At 45.0% G+C, this 19,622-nt stretch overlaps 1 protein-coding gene across 7 annotated transcripts in view; it reads right to left on the bottom strand.

Moving 5' to 3' along the window:
- Positions 1-19,622, bottom strand: part of C2CD6 (C2 calcium dependent domain containing 6) — an 80,010-nt gene that overhangs the window by 7,158 nt on the left and 53,230 nt on the right. For 5 of the 7 annotated variants that reach the window (XM_014516904.2, XM_025196703.1, XM_025196705.1 and 2 more), the window contains 4 exons: positions 19,322-19,362; positions 15,431-15,802; positions 14,783-14,879; positions 14,297-14,343 (listed from right to left, as the gene is read on the bottom strand). In XM_014516904.2, coding sequence (XP_014372390.2) covers positions 14,297-14,343; positions 14,783-14,879; positions 15,431-15,802; positions 19,322-19,362 — 557 coding nt within the window. The remainder of the gene's footprint in view (positions 1-14,296; positions 14,344-14,782; positions 14,880-15,430; positions 15,803-19,321; positions 19,363-19,622) is intronic. The other 2 variants (XM_025196702.1, XM_025196704.1) reach the window with 2 other exon arrangements.

Raw genomic sequence — 19,622 nt, 5'->3', positions numbered from 1 at the left:
GGAGGGGTTGGTAAGCAAAGCTGGTAGGCTTCCTGGAGCTGGGAGAAGCAGCAGGGTCAGAGACCTGCAGAGGGAAGCCGCTGTCCAAGCTGGGAAGGCTCGAGCTGCAGAATCAGAGACCTGTGGAGTAGGGCTGTGCGAAGCTTCAGATGCTGATTCGATTTGGAGGAGATTCAGCCTGATTTAGTGGCTGAATCTCCAAATCTGAATCGAATCAGGGGACCAATACAAAGGTCCAAATCAAGTTGAAAATCTCTGAATCTTCGGAAAAGATTTGGAGAGCTTCGATGATTCGAACAGTCTGCAGCTGATGATTCGGACAGTGTCTGCAGCAGGGAGCTGGACCCAGACTCCATGCCGGTAAGTATGGGGCAGAGGAGGGGGGGCTGGAGAAGTGGGGAGGGAACCATGGGGGGACCCCTGCCAGGCCCCATCCCCTTCCTGCTCCCCCAGTCCCCCCATGGCTTCCCTGCCCGGCACCAGCTCCCCATGTTTTAAAAAAAAGCCCTGACTCACGGGGAGCTGCTGGGTAGTGGGGGGCAATCCGTGCTGCTCCCCACTGCCCCATGCAGCATGGAGGGCTCTTCCATGAGCCCTCTGGCCCCCCGTCTCTCTCTCCCAGCCCCCATGGCTGCCCCACCCACCCCAGCTCCGGCCCTTTAAGGAAGAAAAAACTGAGAAAAACCCCAGGCTCACCAGCTCCTGCAGCGGTCTCGGGGGGCTCATGCAGATTCGGCTGAATCAATTCGGGACAGTGATTCAAATCACCGAATCGAATCACTGTCCCCAAATTGGCTGAATCTGAAGCGAATACTAGCCACTTCGCACAGGCCTACTGCAGAGGAAAACTGTCTGTGGGTGGATGTGCTGGGAGGGGGAGACAGCCCCAAGAGGGAGTGGGCTCAGAGAAAATAAACCAGCATGAGTGTGTGAGGGGACACCTAATCACTCGTGTTTGCAGGAAGTGTATTTCCAGAAGGAAACAAAAGGGAGCTTATTGCCTGCTGTCGCTGTTCAGAGCGTTTCGCTGTGTTACCAGGATGGATACCATCTTCCCTGGAGCAGCAGAACCCTTGCCTCCACCTGCCATCTAGTGGCGGATCATAGTTATAGCAGTGTTGCCATTTATTGTTACGGGAAGTGGATGGTGACCAGAACGAAATTAATTGGGTTATGGGACAGAGGGGGATGGGGGGACTGTTTTAAACGGTTATAACAAGGTGAATTTAATTATTGAGATTGTTTAACACAAGCGGGGACCCCACTGTATTGGAATTATCCACCTAATGTTGTAGTTGTAAATTTTATCTAAATTTTTAGTTTTATTATTAACTATGGTTATTATATTTTTTGTTTGTTTATTTTTTCTGTATATAAATTGGTTGTGTATAATAAAGAATAATGAGTTCATTGGGTTCAGAGCAAATTCCTGGGCAATGAGGGTGAGGCACACACCTCTCCACAGGACCCCTCAGTCAGCAGTTTGCCTGAGGGGCTCCCAGGGTTACTGGCACCCTGAGGATACAAAATCCGACGCATCACACAGTCTTAGTGTGCCGGCACTGGGTTACATCACTATTAATGGCAATCAGACTTGATGATTCGGAAACTCATGCTAAGCTCAGGCCTACTCACAAAAGTTAAAATACAAAACACTAGTGCTAACTGCATAGTGCAAAAGGATGTAAGTTCATGGCTAGGCCATCTGAGAAGAAATAATGAGGTATCCCTTCCAGATTATCTTACTATATTCATGATGAATTTAAGCAGGCTCCTAGTTGTCTGGTATGTAACCTTGTGAAATTTATATCCTTGATTAATTAGCATGGTAAATATTTCTCTTGCAATTAACTAATGTTGTGTACAGGAAGAGTCATTCTCCATATGTGATAGATTTCATAGACTTCATAGACATCAGGGCTGGAAGGGACCTCGGAAGATCATCGAGTCCAGCCCCCTGCCCAAAGGGCAGGAAGTCAGCTGGGGTCACAGGATTCCAGCAAGATAAGCATCCAGTTTGCTCTTGAAGGTGTTCAATGAAGGCGCTTGAACCACCTCTGGTGGCAGGCTGTTCCAGACCTTGGGGGCTCTGACAGTAAAGAAATTCTTCCTTATGTCCAGCCTGAAACGGTCTTGAAGTAGTTTGTGACCATTCGACCTCGTCATCCCTTGGGGCGCTCTGGTGAACAAACGTTCCCCCAGATGCTGGTGGTCACCCCTGATAAACTTGTAGGTGGCCATCAGATCACCCCTGAGCCTGCGCTTTTTCAGGCTAAAGAGCCCCAGGGCTCTCAGCCTGTCATCGTAGGGTCTGCTTCCCCGAACTCTGATCATGCGCGTGGCTCTTCTCTGGACTCTCTCAAGCTTCTCCACATCCTTTTTGAATTGTGGAGCCCAAAACTGGACACAGTACTCCAGCTGCGGCCTCACTAAGGCAGAGTACAAGGGGAGAATGACGTCCCGGGATTTGCTTGAGAAGCATCTATGGATGCAAACCAGCATTTTGGTTGCTTTACTAGCTGCAGCATCGCACTGCAGGCTCATGTTCATCTTGTGGTCAATGATGACCCCCAAGTCTCTTTCTTCCATAGTGCTAGCGATCGCTTCTGACTCCAGTGTCCACATCATTAATGAAGATGTTGAACAGTATGGGTCCAAGGACAGAGCCTTGGGGGACCCCACTGGTCACAGGACACCACGATGAGTGACTTCCATCGATTACTACCCTCTGGGTCCGACCCCGGAGCCAATTTTCCAGCCAGTGGATCGTGGAGGACCCAAGGCGACAATTGGCCAGTTTCTCCAAGAGGCGATCATGGGACACCAGATCGAAGGCTTTTTTGAAGTCAAGATATATGACATCAATCTCTTCTCCCTTGTCCAGGTGATAGGTCACCTGGTCGTAGAAGGAAATGAGATTGGTCAAGCAAGACCTACCCGCAACAAACCCGTGCTGGCTATCCCTTAAGATGTTGGCGTCGGCCAGTCCATTAAGGATGGCCTCTTTAATAAACTTTTCTAAGATCTTCCCCGGGATAGAAGTCAGGCTGATGGGCCTATAGTTAGCCGGATCCACTTTCCTCCCTTTCTTGAAGATAGGCACCACATTGGCCTTCTTCCAGTCTTCGGGCACTACACCAGAGCGCCAAGAGTTTTCAAAGATCCGTGCTAGAGGCTGGGCTATGATGCTCGCCAGCTCCTTGAGTACCCTGGGGTGAAGATTGTCAGGGCCAGCTGACTTGAAGGTATCCAGCTTCTCAAGATGTTCCTTCAGAAAGTCAGCATTAAGGGAGGGCAGGGGATCACCCTCACCCGGACTTCCCGGCCCTGTAGCGGGCATGGGCGTCCCATGGGACTGATGAAAGACTGACGCAAAGTACCTATTTAATAGGTTGTCTTTTCGTCAGTTGTCAGTTGCCCCATCTGGCTCAGCAGGGGTCCAATGTTGCCTCTGCTTTTCCTCCGGCTCCCCACATATCTGAAAAAGGACTTCTTATTGTCCTTGATGCTCAAAGCTAGCTGGAGTTCAGTTGCAGCCTTGGCTTTCCTGGTCTGCTCCCTACAGGACCGGACCAGTGCAGAATAATCCTCCTTGGAGGTGACTCCCATCCTCCACCCTTTGTAGGCCTTTCTTTTTAGCCTCAGGAGATCTGCTAGGTCCCTGGAGAGCCAGGGGGGCTGCTGTGCCCTCTTGCTGCCTTTCCTCTGAGATGAAATAGACTTAGTTTGTGCATTGAGGATCGCTCCCTTGGCTGTGTCCTCCCTTAGATGTGTCCTCCTGATTTTCTTCTGTTTTTGCTAGTGGTTTCCTTGATTTTCCAAGGACACTCCCCCAAACCTTGTGTTTTTCCTGATTGTTAATCAGTTTCTTGATATGTTCCAAACTTAGTAGAAATGGATAACCTCTTGTCCCTGAGGAAGGTAATCAATTCAATTTGAAACTTTCTGATAACTGATAACGAGCAGTTTGATTAACAGGATTTTCCTGTCAAATAGTGCTTGGGACTCTCTTGATTTACACAACCACAAGAATACTTTGTAGATGCTGGACTACGGGTATAATAAAGAAATGGAACAGCTAACAATGCGCGCTTCAAGAGTGAGAAATCTGTCTGACCCCAACTGCTGCTGTGTCCTAGTCATCTCGAGACGCTGGAAGAAACAGATTGTTTCTCTTCTTGCCTGTTTGGTGAGAAATCATCACCTTATAGCTAATTACTGGACTTTGCTGTGGTTTGGGCTCGTTTGACTTTGAATACTCATAGTAAATAAAGCCTTTCCGTTGCTCATTGAACGAGGTGAGGTGTTGTGTCAATCCCTTAGGCTACTCCAGATTCCTAACAAACAGGTTTTTATTTGATAACAGGATTTTTATTTGCTAACAGACTTTTAAAACATGCCTATGTAAATATTTAAATGTCTAATTTTGGGCACCCAAAATTTTTTAAACCTTTTGGGTTTAAAAATGTAAATGATTTTGCCAAGACCACATAAAGAGTTGGTGGCAGACCTGAGATTAAAAGCTAGTATTGTGTGCAGTTTTGGGCTCCAAATTTTAAAAAAGTGGAGAAGTTAAAGAGGGTCCAGAGATGGATTACAAAAATGATGCAGGACTTGGAAGAAAAATCATACAAGGAGAGGCGGAAGGAAACAGGTATGTCTAGGATGTGGAAGAAATGCTTAAGAGGGAGCATGATACCAGTCTTCAAATATCTGAAGGGCTGCCATCAAGTAGAGGAAAAATACCTTTTCTCTCTTGCTGCAGAGAGTAGGATGTGAACCAATGGCTTGAAGTTGCAGCAAAGTAGGTTTAGACTGATTATCAGGATTTGGTTTAGATTGGTTATCTTTACAATTAGAACAGTGAGACAGTGAAATAGGATTGCCTTAAGAAGTTGTAGACTCTCCATCATTGGAGGTGTTCAAGAATAGGCTGGACAGGCATTGGTCAGGGATGGTAGCTACGTCTATATTCTGCTATGGGTATTTCCCATGCTTCTGGGTTTTACTGGTTGCTACATGGGGCTAGGAGGCAATTTTTCCCTACTTGATGCTACATGTATTTGGGGGGGGGGGGTGTTAAGCCTTCCTCAGAGGCACTGGGTGTTGGCTGCAGTCAAGGGTGGGAATTTTGACTGGAGAGTGCCAATGCTCCTGCTGGGACTTAAACCTGGAGATTCTGGGATAGAGGTTCTGTTCAGGGTCAGACCTATTGCCAGGTCAGGAAGAAATTTTACCCCCTACTCAGACTGCTATGGACTGTGGGGGGTTTTGCCTTCCTCTAGCAGAGTGCATGGCCCTCTTCCTGGGATTTCTTGAGTGTATTTTAGCGACTTTTGCAGCAGCAGGACATTGGCCACTGTGGTTTATGGCAGATTAAGGTGTGCTTATGTCAGGGTTGACTGTAGTTTTCCTAGGAGGTTAAAAAAATGACTTATATAGGTTAGGAGAGGGATGATTCTACCTCAGACGTGGGGCTGGAATAGCCCTACTTGTCTATGACTATGATTTCCTGGCACCCTTTCCTGTCCATTTTGCTAGATTAGATTAAGCTGTTTCTCTAGTATTGCCCTTGGAGATATATATATGGAACAACCAAAACATGATTATTATCCACTTATTGCTAAGTCAGTATGATGGCAACAATAATATTTATCTCAAGTTATGAAGTTTCTGAATACCTACATGGAAATACCACCATCTATTATGATGTCTGGCACTGGTAATGCAAAAATACATTAGAATCATAGGACTGGAAGGGGCCTCTTGAGCCATCAAGTCCAGTCACCTGTGTGTACTAGCAATCATTTATCTCAGCAGTCCCCAGAATCACTTTAAACCCTTACATACAACTACAAGGTACAATACCCAAAATGTCAAGAACACTATAACATATTAATGGTAAAAACATGGGAGACAGGGAACCTACTGATTGCCCTGCCATCATAACATGAGAAAGTAGTTGGTGAACATATGTTCAGAAGATCCTAGCAAACTGACTATGCCCAAAGCTACAGAGGAAAGCAAAAATCCCACAATCCAGGTCAATCTCAACCAGGGGCAAAATGTCATTCTGCACACAATTTTGGTGATCAGTATGACCCCGAGCAAAAGAACAAGACCAGCTAGCCAGGAACCTCTGATTTTCTTAGCGCCATCAGAGGCATCAGCAAACAGCAGTCAGCACCCCCACTGCCCCCCTGTGACAAGGAACCATAGCCCTGTTACTAAGAGACAGGGTGGTCCCTTTAAATCCAGACCCTTCCAGTCACGGCCAGCCGGTTAAGTAGGGGTTAAGGCTCAAGCCCTGCCAGCTGGTCAGGTGACAGGAAGAGGAAGGCCAGGATCCTACAAATGGTGAGTGGAGAAGGTCAGAGGGGCGGCAGAAAGGGGAACTCCCAATGACTGTGGTGCTGCATCTGTAGTCTCTGCTGGAAGAATATGTCACTTGTGAGCCAGATGCATGACCATATAAAGTAAGCAGGCATGTTGCCTATCTTATTTCTTTATTATCCTTTTTCCATTCTATGTCCATAGAAGTCTATGTTTTGCATTGGATATTAATAGCCAGAGGATCGGTCTGAGGCTATTTGGGGAGGAGGAAGCCTCATTGGGGGCCCACTGCAGTGTGGGGACCCCAGCACCAGAGAGGGTGCAGCATTCAGGGGTGAGTGGACCCCAGCACCAGAGGAGGCGCAGTACTTGGTGGTGAACAGACCTCAGTGCCAGAGAGGGCGTTGGAGCCCAAGTGAGTCTTTGAGAGCTAGAGCCTTGGAGTCAAGCCCTGAATAGTGGGTTTTTGACTGACAAGTCTAGCTAGAGAGAGAAGGGGTAAGCCCACAGCAGCTGAGACCCCAACATAAAAAGGAATTTATAAATACCATCTGTGAGGCTTGGGCTGCAGTGTAGGGGAAGAACAGAGCCACAGATAGTGCCCCCTGGCATCGGGGCAAGAAATGGGCAGCCTCCCACTTAATTAACAACTACTAATTAATTAACATCAAGGCATGGCAGATGAGAAGGTGGGCGGTTGGCCCAGAAACAGGCAGGCGGGCCAAAGACAAATCGGCCCAGAAAAGACCCCCTGTTACAATGGTGCATTGGCTGGGAACTTTTCACACGGCAGTATGTACCATAAGATGCTGGTTTGCCCGTATGAGGGAAAGAACCCTTGGGTTCATAAAGAAGCCAGAGAAACACGAGCAGATGCTAGCCCCAGACCTGGAACTGTAGCGGCAAGTCTTAGATCGGCTACACCAAATAATACAAGGCCAACAGGATCAAGCCGTGAGACAACAGATGCTGTTAGCCAACATGACTGGGATCATCCACCCACAATCAACGACCCAGGTAGGGATGTGTGGCTACAGGGCCAGAATTGACTTGGAGGTGCAAGACGAGCTGCCCGCATTGATGGTGGAAGTGACAACGGAGGGAAAAAAGGTATGGGCTATGCTGGACTCAGGCTCATTGCAGACCATGGTGCGGAGTGATGTGTTACCGGCAAGAGAGGGAAGTCGCAGACCACGTGATTATGCAATGCTGGTGCGGGGATCCCATAGAAGTGGACAGAGTAGGGGCCATCCTGCAAGTTGGCAATAGGACCCGCCAGATGCTAGTTGAGGTCGCCAAGCGCTTGCCCTACCCAGTAATACTGGGCTGTGACTGGCTGGAGTTGTTGGCAGAGATAGCCAGTGTGAGGCAGAAGGAGGGGACTGAGATGAGAGGCGGGTGGGCCAAAGACAAAATCGGCCCTGAGAAGACCCCCTGTTACACCCCCCAAGCCCAATTCCCCAGTCTTGGTTGAGGCCAATGAAGGGGAAAAAACACAAGCTAGTAGCATTTATGAAAGGAAAAACAATTCTTCCAGGATATACTGGTGAGAAATAAAAGCCTTGAGACATACCAGGCACCTACCACATTTCAAAAGTTACCTCTATACCCCAACAAGACAATTGAAAATACTTGATTCCGCCACGTACACCCACATCTGCATGCACGAACATATGCATGCATCCATGAACGCACATTATTGAGCTGGTATTATTTTTCATCCTAAAAAAAAGTTCCTTTCCATTCCTAGTATTTGCTCCAGGAATGTACTTATACATCTACACATGTCACTATGGTGACGTTGTTACTATACGGTGATTTAGTACTTCCTTTTGGAATGCAGGTATCACATTTTCACTTGATTAGTTACTATGCAGTAATGCACATGTAGACACCTTACTACACAGTAACACAGTGTGTAGACTGACCTGGAACTAACTTTAGTCCTGAATCAGTCCATACACCGTGTTAATGCACTTTAACGCCTGCATGTGTACATGCCAGCTTATTCATTCTTACTGTGCAGTAAATTTAAGCTGGTGTAAATGCATGACATGCCCAAAAAGGAATTTCTGAGCAAGGCAGGGGAAATGAGCATGACAGGATGTGTAAGCTGTTCAAATTATTTCATCTTTGAATTGGTCTCTGATGTCAGTTATCCACACATTAAATGCCACATGATGGCACTTCTGGAGGAGTAGATTAACAGTTAACAACAATAATAGAGTTCAGACAGGATTTTGAAAAGATGAGGAGAGAAAGGAGAGGTGAAACCTGAGGTTGAAGAGGATTCTGAGGGGAGCAGGGAAAAATCTACTAGTCATTCTTCATGTGGGAATAAATAATATAGCCAAATACTCGCTGATAAGGATTAAGGACAATTATGTTAGGACATCAGCTGACTCAATCAAATTCCTCTTGTCCCAGGAGGAGGGAGAAGGTGAGGCAAGACAATGAAGATAAATGGATTGCTCATGGACTGGTGCTGCCACAATAGTTTGGAGATATATGACCACTGACAGGCAGTCACAGATAGAGGACTTTTTTCCAAAGATAGGCTGAACCTGAATACGGAGAGAAAAAATAGCTTTCTGGGATTAAGGCTTTCCTGACTGATAATAAGACCTTTAACTTAGGGAGATGGGGCAGAGCATGATCAAATTTACATTCAAGTCAGCGTAAGTCACCATATTTACTGCACAGTAAGTCACCATATTTACTGCACAGTATAAGCATGCATGAGTAGATGTGCGCCTGTACTGCACAGTAATTTCAGTTACTGTGCAGTAAATGTGCATGTGTAGACATGCCCTGTGATTGCTATTGTTGCCATCCTCCGCCCCTTTAAGTTTTTAAGAAAAACCTTGGGGTAAAAGACCCTTGCAGGAAAGCAAAAGAAAGAGGAGAAACCCCAAAATACACATACAAAAGAACACAAGGAAAAAAACCCAACAGCCATCACATCAATTCCCTTAAAAAAACCCTTGTTAGCTGCCCTGTTAGGTATTGGCACTAGTTACCGGTAATCAGGATTTTACGCCTAGAGCAGTCCTACCTCTAAATTAGGCTTAGCTGGGGAAATAAGCAAAAATGCCTTCAATCTCCTACTGCTCAGAACAAAAGCCCTCTGGTACACACATATACACACAGTGTCTTCTTCAAAATACAGAATACAAGTACCAGACAGATAGACCTATCCAGTCACCGCCTCTGAATGAAGGGTTGATCCTTACTCACCTAAACACTCCCTCTCAAACTTCCCTGATACTGATTGCATTTCAGTTAACTTCTACAAGGCACAAGAAAAAAGAACTTAGGGTCAGAATATAAAAGGTATAAAAGATGGATTGCAGGCATTATTCAAATATTCATGGCAAATACTGAGAAATAACCTGTAATCTGGAACCTCTGGAATTCTGTATATACTTAGGGTAGGCTCACTTTCCTAATCTAAAGTCACATCTACACTAGGAAGTATGGATGTGACTAGAAGATATCATCTAACTGCCAGCTTTACAATTTCACTAAATGTATATACACTTTGTTTCCTTTGTATCATTTTAACAAATGGTTGGAAGGAAAGCATGGGTGCAGTAGCTAAGCATCCCAGTTTTCCCCAAACCACTGATTGGCCTGTTGCCTTGTGGTTCACTTTTTCAGTTTGTTGTGGTAATCCAACCCACCTCTGTAAGGGGCTTGGGTTCAACCTCCCACAATCAATGTTCCCTCCAAGGTGTAGCAATCCATGAGCGCGCCGCTTCAGTCCATTACCAAATTGGTCCCACCTCCCCCTTTCGGCATGCGCCAGGGGGATGCCTGCATTCAGGAGCATAAGACTAGAAGGGACCTCCTGGGAAATCCCAGGCAGGGCCCCTAAACATGCTGGCAGACAACAGTGCAAAGGGGTTGACAACATCCACTCCAGCCCCTTTCACACACTGTAGATCCAGGGCAGCCCCTGCCCCAAAACCCCACTGTGGGCCACAAGATGGGAGCAGGACACACAATAGGAGCACTGAGACCTTTGCCATTGTCGCAGAGCACAGAGGTGCTCTGCTCCTAAAGAGGGGAGACTGCTGGGGAAAGAGCCCTAGCAGTAAGTGACGAGCCCAGCTGCCGGTTGCCAGGGCAACTGGAGCTAGCAAGCAATCACACCTGCCAGCGATCAACTGACTGTAAGGGGCAGGGCCTGGCTCCCTTATAAACCCTAGAGGCTGAGGCCAGAGGCAGTTCCCTGCCAGCAGAGGTCGCTCTCTGTCATGGGAGAGAGGAGAAGCCTGATGCGGGAGCAGCATCTGACACGGCTGCGAGATGAAGAATCCCCGGTAGGCTTGAATGTTGTTATGGCCAAGCAGCTTCCATTTAAGTTACAGCTGAAGGGCTTGTGTTTGTGTTGTGGTTTGTCACCAGTGGTTTGGGTGAGGCTACTAGGGGTTGGAGGAGGCCTCATAGGGGACCCACAGCTGTGTGGGAACCCCAGTGCCAGCCAGGGTGCAGTATTTGGGGTGCACTGACCCCAGCCCCAGAGAGGGGGCATTGCTGAGAAACCCCAGAGAGGGGGCATTGCTGAGAAACCCCAGCGCGGGCGTGGTGAGCCCCAGAGAAGGGGGCAGCTTTACTGAGAAGGCCCGGAGAGAGACAGGGCTGCAGAGAGCCGGAGCGCCAGAGAGAGGGTATACACCTGGACCAAACAACATCTATTCCAGCTGCGAGGCTTGGGGTGTGGTAAAGAGGTGGTTGGAGCCACGTATAGCCCATAAGGCTAGGGTGCCCCTGAAGCACCCATTGTAGAGCAGGACCCACGAGGGGTCCGGGAAACCACGGGGTCCGAGTAACCAGCGAGAAGTGACCAAGAGGGCGTAAAAGGCAACCTCCCAAATATATGGTGTCATCAAAGACATGGCGGGCGAGAATTTGAGGGGGCCCTTGGGCCAACTTGGCATGGGAAGGGGGCCTTGAGGAGATCACGGCCCTCCTGCGGGACCCCACCGTGACAGCCATGCCAGTGGCAGGGCAAGATGTGTTCAAAAAGACCTAGACAGATGACCATACCCCATGCTAGAGGCAGGCAAAACCCCCACAGTCCTTTCACCTGGGAGGTCTCTCAATACCTCTGGAGGTACCAGCATCCCCTCTCCTAGTCCATCTCCCACCTCTGGCTGTGACCAATGTCCAGGGCTTAAAGCTGAGAGGGGCAAGCTTTTCCTTGCTCCTTCAGGTGATCAGCAGAAACCCTGAAGCCTGGGGCTACAACTTCCCAATCTCTCGTCACAAGGCAGGTTCTCCATTCCTCCAACTGCCCTGGGCCAGAGAGGCACGTGGCATTGGGGCTCAGAGCGAAGTTTACCCGAAGGGACTAGTGAACGGAGCAGTCCCCTGGAGCCAGCAGAACCCGGCTCTGCCCTAGCCCCCATTTCTGCCCCTACTTTGCCTTGGGGAGGAGCCTCTGCCTGCCCAGCGCTACTCTCCCTCCCAGTGGTGATGCCAGCATGGTAAGGAGAGGAGCGGAGCTGAGTGGCCCCTGTGCAGCCGAGAGGTAACCTACCACTGGTAAGTGTCCCGCACTGGCCCTGGTACCACTGTAGCAGAAAGCCCCTTTTCCTCTTGCCTGCAGTTGCTCTCCCCTCCTTGGATATGTTTTTCCTCTTCTACCTTTCCTTCCTTCCTTCCTCTTTCTTTCACTTTAAGATATTGTGTTTTGAAATTTGTATGTGTGCATTTTGTATCTCCCCTTGTATTTTGGTATTTTTATCTATTTGTGTGCCATGGCATTACTTTTGTAGCTTATATTTTCTATTCCTCACCTGTCAAGTTTCAACTAAATGTGTTTAGTTTCATAAGTAAGTTATACATTGTAACAATGTTAACAAGGGCAGGAATCAAACTGTCCTTCCCTGTATCAGGCTGGCCCCTGAAAGAGTGAGTGAATCCGTGATTGAATGTGTAACACGGTAGCAGGCAGCAATTAACACTTAAGGAAACTGCAGATGAACCAACGGAAGAACTCAATAGAAGACAATGTAACAACTGGGAAATCTCAAAATGTCACTGATCAAGGGCTAGAAGCCCTGGCCTGCATTAATCAATGCCGGGGACCAACTTTTGGGCTGAATATCTCCAGATCGACCGCTCCCAGAGCCCTATTCAAAATTCATCAACAGACTCCCAAACTTGCACGTACATGTGGACAACCCCTCGGGCTGACAGATGCCATCCAGTAGCCACCGAAGGGGGAAGTCCCATGAGGGTCAACGACGCCTGGATTGGGCAAACCTGAAAACCTGGGGAGTCACCAAAAGTCTGCCAAGGACAGATAAAAAGCAGTGAAAAGTGACCCTCAGGGGCGCCCTCTTGATCTCCAACTTGACCAGCACCCAACCTATCCAACCAGAAGGACCAGCCGGCGACCCCTTCTGGAAGATAACACCACGCTGAAAGAAGCCTCGACGACAGACTCCAGTGCTTGTAGGATAGGTATACCTGACTCTTGTAGCTTTTGTGTGTGTGTGTGTGTGTGTGTGTGTGTGTGGGAACCAGCCCCAAGGTTTATGATTTAACTTCATTACAGTGTTTCAATCCACCTAATAAACCAGAATTTTAAGGATCCTGAGTTGGACATTTGTAGCCAACACCTCTGCCACACTCCACACCCAAAGTTTATAGGAAGCCACAGCCCAGCTCTCTGGGCAGGTGTGTGGCAATAAAAATTACTGCGCGGCAAGATTTTTTTTTTTTTTTATTGTGCACAGCTGCGCACACGCGCAGCTTGGGAACCTTGCCCACAATTCCCTTTGTTCTATCCTCAAATGTTCTCACTTCACTCTTTCATTACCAGTATTTCCCTTGACTCATTCCACAAATGCTTTTATTTATTTATTTTCAAGCTTTCCACCAGTTTGCTGCCAAACAGATTAGTAAAGATCCTGAATCTGTTTTAAATTCTTCTGTATTTGGGGGAAGTTCAACATCTGCTACATGGCTGCTGTTCATAAAGGAGTGACAATTAGAAAACTGGGAGTGGATGGTGCAGACAGTCAATGCAAATTGCTAGGTGTTACAGACGTTCACTAACCATTTGCACATGCTGCAGTAGTGCTTCTGAGTACAAGACACAAGCACTAAGTGGCATGATCAAAATGTGCTGTAAAACTAGGGCAATCAGCATTATGGCTGAAGAAATACCAGATAGAGAAGGGCACATTTTTGGAGCTGTGTGCTCCAGCCCTACAGCATAAGAGAAGTAAAATTAGAGTACTTAATGGATACCAAAATTTAATGGATTTGGACTTTGTAAAGACTAACCAGTTCAACAGAAGGAAATTTTTGTGGCAACTGAGAACACACATTTCCCTACTATAGTCTGGCCCCATTTCATTGGACACTACCCATCCTGAGGTCACCTACCAGACTCAGAGTAAGATGATAACATCTTGCCTTATTAACTCGACAAGTACATCGGGAAATGTGTTCTCTCATGGCTTGCCCTACCCTAGCCCACAGATTCAGGAAGTAGTCCAGTTTGATCTGAATGACAGCCAACAAAACTGCCCACTAAAGATGGACACAATTACAAGGGATGCCCATCATTCCTCAGCAGTGGACCTTGACAAACCAGGGACTGCTGGGTTTGCCATACTGCACCCATCAACAACCTAACCACATGTCCTAGACTCACTGAATTTGACAGTGTCAAACCTACAGCAACACTCCTAGCTAAGTATCAGGATTTGAGTTTAAAGGACACTTCAGAAAGTCTGAAATAATCGAAAAAAGATGTATAACCTTATCTGTGTCTTATGATGAAAAAGTCAGATGGAATTTTGTTTCCTGTACTACATAGATAACTTAAGTTAATATAATCATTAATTTTAGGCCATCTCATTCTAATCTTGGAAGCTGTATCATCAGGTTTCAAATATCTGTATTTTATTGAATCTATATATTCATAAATGGGATTACTTACTTCAATCTCTTTAAGAGGAAACTGCTGCAACTTTTTGACAGTTTTACCTAAAAAAAAAAAAAAAAAAATGAACATGTAAGAATGTGCAATCAAAACATGCTCTCTGTTATTTTTAAATTTAGTTTTTGTTTGGGTACTCGTAAGACAATATAAAAATAACTTATTATCAAAACAATTACTTGTTTCTGAGAATCTCAAATGTTTATGTTCTTAAGGTTACTTATGGAAAATATGAAACAATACAGTGTGTGTGTGTGTGTGTGTGTGTGTGTGGGAAATAACATAAACCTTTCCTCTGAATGTGTCACATCCAAGTTAAATACATTACTCAGATTTGTAATATGTACATGATAAATACTTGCTTCTGTTCCTTGAAGATTTCTGCCACATTACATATGGACTCTGGCTTTTTTTGGATCACCAACAACTATAAATAAATAAATAAAAAAAAAAAAAAAAAAAAAAAAAAAATAAAGGATTTTTTACCTGATGGGTCACTTAGGATGATCACTGGTTCACTTTCAGAAGTCACTGAAACCTGAGGACTGATACGTGCTCTCTCTGAAATACCAGAGGCAAAATCCTGAAAGAAAAATCATGGTTTTCAATACTAAGTTAAAAAATGTCCAAAGTTTTGGATTAGGATAACATTAAATTTCTAGCAGAACGTTTTACTTCCAAATGCTATTCTCTGAAGATATGGCACCCACACTATTTTGGATCCATCCTACTATACAAAACGAGGGAGGAAATGCTCGAAGCACCAAGCCCCTTGGTAGAGGGAATCTTGTATTTGACCCCAAAGCAAGTTAAGAATGGCTATGGCTTTGGCCTCCAACTGCAATTTACTTTCAGAGGGACATTAGACTACTTTCACATGTGTAAAAAGTTATTTAAAAATGAATACCATAACACCTACATTACAAATGCCTTAGTACTGCAGAAGAGCCATCTACCACTATTGCAATGTGTATGTCAGAGAACATTTATGACTGGACATGCATTTAAAATATATAAATATTTTTCTCTTACCATGTAAACCATCTGCGAGAAACAAAAAAGGTGAAGCTACTGAATTAAATTTCTTATTGTGCTGACATAACTGAAAAAAATCGGTACTTTGTTAGGCAATACCTGAGAATGTATTACTGGATAATCTTCTAAATGTATAAGGTCAGCTTTAGTTGGTTCCAGAACACTTAGTTTTTCTGTGTTAGGTTTTCTTCCCAATTCTATTTCCCAATCTGGAACTACAGCAATAACATATTCTGAGTCCATGGGTTTGAAACAAACTGAAGATGTCCTTTCCCAATTTTCTTCTGGGTTCCTAATTAATGATTTTTGAGAAACAGTTGATGTGGATGTTATAACCACTGCAGGAAGAGGATGAAGTTTTTGGTCAGATTCTGCATATTCTGAGGAATCGCCATGATGCATTTTTTCTGTAGTTTTCAGTACTTGCTCCGAAATTCTGAGGGACAGATTTGAATAATCTTTCAATTTAGTCTGTAAGTAGAAAAAATAATCATTTCATCTCGGTTAGTTACTAATACTATTTAAAGGTGAAAGGCCAAATGCAGCCAGTGATAAGGCAATTTCCACAGAAATTTGGTGCTAATTTCAATAATGAGATAAATGTTAAGGTAAGCACTGGGTGCAAACTGGTATAATGCAAGTGGTAAAGAAATTTAATTGTACCAATCTGGCAATTGGTAGCTGTGAAAAAGAATCACAATTTTCAATTTTAAAGGCCACATTCACTTTTATGAATTTCCACCAGTGCAACAGAAGAAAACTCCATCAATTTTGTGGAGAAAGGGGAGACAGAACAGTAAAAGCACTGGGCAAGCATATGCTAGCTAAATAACTTCCCCTTTTTTTTTTTTTAAACATTCACATAGTGCCACATAGACTAAATTCAGCCCTAATTGAGCAGGTGCACAACTCCAAGCACCTTTAAAAGGAGCTGTAGCTCTTGAGATTTTTACACACACAAAATATTAAACAGTGGGTGCATCTACATGGGACATTTACTATGCAGTTGACTAACTAGCTGTGCTGTAAACATCTCGGTGTCTTCAAGTGTTCCCCTATTAGACTAGAGTAAACTAATTTACTCTGCAGCAGGATAGTGCTTGGAAAATACATATACTATCCTGCTACAGAGGAAAAAAGCCTGTAGATGCTGCCCTGGCTGGCTGGGGCATGGAGGTGCTTCAGTGTGGGGGCTGCCTGCTGGCTAGCCCTGCACTAGAGCACCCTCATACCCTAGCCAACCCCTCTGGCAGCACGTTGAGCTGGGGGGAGAAGCGCCCCGGGCTGGCAAGCTGACCCCCCAGGCTCCCTGGCAGCTAGGGCTGCTCCAACCCAGCCCAAAGTTCTGCACATGAATAAACTCTGGAGCTTATTGCTCCAGACTTTATTACTTCTGGGCGCACATTCAAACAGCATACCTGGGAGCAACGAAGTCCAGAGAATAAGCTCCAGAGTTTATTCACATGCTGTAATGGCACATGTAGATGAGTGCAATGTAAAGTACATTCATTATGCAAACCAGCAAAATACTAAATTTGTCCATTACTTTGCTACACCTTTCAGTTTAATAATCTGCATACCATTTCTGTAATAGATAAACCTGGCCTAAAGCCTGCTTTTTTGCATAATGTATCTGATTTTTTTATGATAAAAATTTGAAAGAGAAGATGACCAAAAACTTCCACTTTGACAGTATCTTAATTATTTGACTTCTAAATATCCAACATTATTCCAATTAAAACAGAAGGCACAGAAAGGAGATTAAGAATATATAAAGTTAAAATGTGGCAGAATTACAATATTTCTATTACAGCTTGGCCTGTTCTGAATGAAGTTAATTGCTAAATTCCCAATGACTTAATTAGGGGCAAGATTGATGTCATCCTTTTTAGAGGTCCAGTCAAAACTGGCATTTTTTCTGATTATATTGATTTTTATTCATTTGAAGCATTGCTGGCTTAATTTTCTTACTTTGAAGAAACAGTATTATCCTGTTTGCAGGGGGGGGAAAACACTGAAAAATGAATGACAAATACAAGGCATCAAACTTGCATACAAAGCAAATGGTTTACAAAAAGATCCCGTGGGGCTGGCGACTAGGGGTCAGCAGCCATGCACAGGCACCTCTGGCAGCAGCCGGTGGCGAACATGGACTGCCTACAGATGCTGCCGGTGGTGTTGGCGGCAGGGTGGCGAGCGCCTTTTTCTAGGGGGCACACTGCCACACTACGTGCACCCCCTACACGTCGCCTCTGCTTCCAGTCTTACTATTCCTTAACTATGATCATCTATTAACAGTCAGAAAGCAAGTAACAAAGCAGGAGACACATATACACAAGATACATTTTTAAAAAGGTATTGGCAATGTTGGCTACAAATGTCCAACTCGGGATCCTTAAAATTCTAGTTTATTAGGTGGATTGAAACACTGTAATCATAAACCTTGGGGCTGGTTCCCACACACACACACACATGCACACACACAGTAGCAGGCTACAGAGTCAGGTATACCTATCCTACAAGCGCTGGAGTCTGTCGTTGAGGCTTCTTTCAGCGTGGTGTTATCTTCCAGAAGGGGGTCGCCGGCTGGTCCTTCTGGCTGGACAAGTCTGGTCTAGTTGGAGATCAAGAGGGCGCCACTGAGGGTCACTTTTCACTGCCTTTTATCTGTCCTTGGCAGACCTTGGTGACTCCCCAGTTTTCAGGTTTGCCTAATCCAGGGGTCATTGACCCTCGTGGGACCTTCCCCCCCTCGGTGGCTACTGGACGGCATCTGTCAGCCCCAGGGGTCGTCCGCATGTACGTGCAGGTTTGGGAGTCCGTTGATGAATTTAGAATAGGGCTCTGGTAGTGGTCGATCTGGAGCTATTCAGCCCAGAAGTTGGTCCCTGGTGTTGATTAACTCAGGCCTGGGCTTCTAGCCCTTGATCAGTGACGTCTAGAGATTTCCCGGTTGTTACATTGTCTTCTATTGAGTTCTTCCGTTGGCTGATCTGCAGCTTCCCAGGTGTTAATTGCTGCCTGCTTCCATGTTACACATTCAATCACGTTACACATTCAATCACTGATTCACTCCCTCTTTCAGGGGCCAGCCTGATACAGAGGAGGACAGTTTGATTCCTGCCCTTGTTAACATTGTTACAATGTATAACTTACTAAAACACATTTAGTTGAAAGATGAAAGGTGAGGAGTATAAAATATAAGCTACAAATGCCATGGCACACAAATAGATAAAAATACCAAACTACAAGGGGAGATACAAAATGCACACATACAAATTTTAAAACACAATTCCTTATCTTAATGTGAAAGAGAGAGGAAGGAAGAAAAGGTAGAAAAAGAGAAACATATCCAAAGAGGGGAGAGCAAATGCAGGCAAGAGGAAAAGGGGGCTTTCTGCTACAGCAATATATTACACTGTTTATTGTATACCTGTCCTATTCCTTTAAGCTACTGTTTGGGAGTGAAATGGCAAAGGTCTTTTTTCACCCTGCCTAGTAGGTGTCAGACAAGCATTTCCAACCTTTCCATAATATATACAAACAAATTACTTCCAGTACCCTGCAGTAAAAAATGGTAGTCAGAGTAAACTGCTGATGGAGAAAAAAAACTGCCCAAAGACATGGGAACAGAATTCTACTCTTGCAAAATGTGGTATGAGATCTCTAAAATCCACTCAAGATGCACAGTTTCTCTCTCTTCTGTCAAATCTTCCAAACAACTAACCCCAAGCAAAAGAAAGAAGTACACCTGCTTCAGTCAAAGGGAGTTTTGCTATTGACTTCAATGGGGCTGTGATTTTGATAACTGAGTAAAATGACAGACTTAATCCACCTATCCTAGCTACTGCAAGGACAGAGCTAAACTGACACCTACCAGAATCTGCAGAAAAGGTTATGGGTTGTATGGGTATTTCAAAGCCTTAAATATAAACACTGACAATTAATTCAATTAAAAGACGATGAAATTTTAAGAATTAAATACCTTACCTCTGTTTTAAACAGATCCTCTCCCTGTAACTCTGAATCAACTTCAGATAAGAAAAACATAATCAGAGATTGTTTATCTTGTCAATGTTTGTAATATAATGCAAAGGACTACATAACCAAGTAAAATGTGTGCATTTTAATTATCATCAACAAATTAAAGGAACATAATCTAATTGCATGAAATCAGTAAAAAGACTAATTTGCTTTGGAAATTTTAGAACCTAACTAGACCACATGATGACACAATCCCAGACTTCATGGAATTTCACCCAAAATCATCTACAGGCCTGTTAACAATACA

Source organism: Alligator sinensis, unplaced genomic scaffold (genome assembly GCF_000455745.1).
Source record: "Alligator sinensis unplaced genomic scaffold, ASM45574v1 scaffold755_2, whole genome shotgun sequence".
NCBI lineage: Eukaryota > Metazoa > Chordata > Crocodylia > Alligatoridae > Alligator > Alligator sinensis.
Note: the sequence above shows the minus strand (reverse complement) of the source record. Positions and strands in the feature narration are given on the sequence as shown.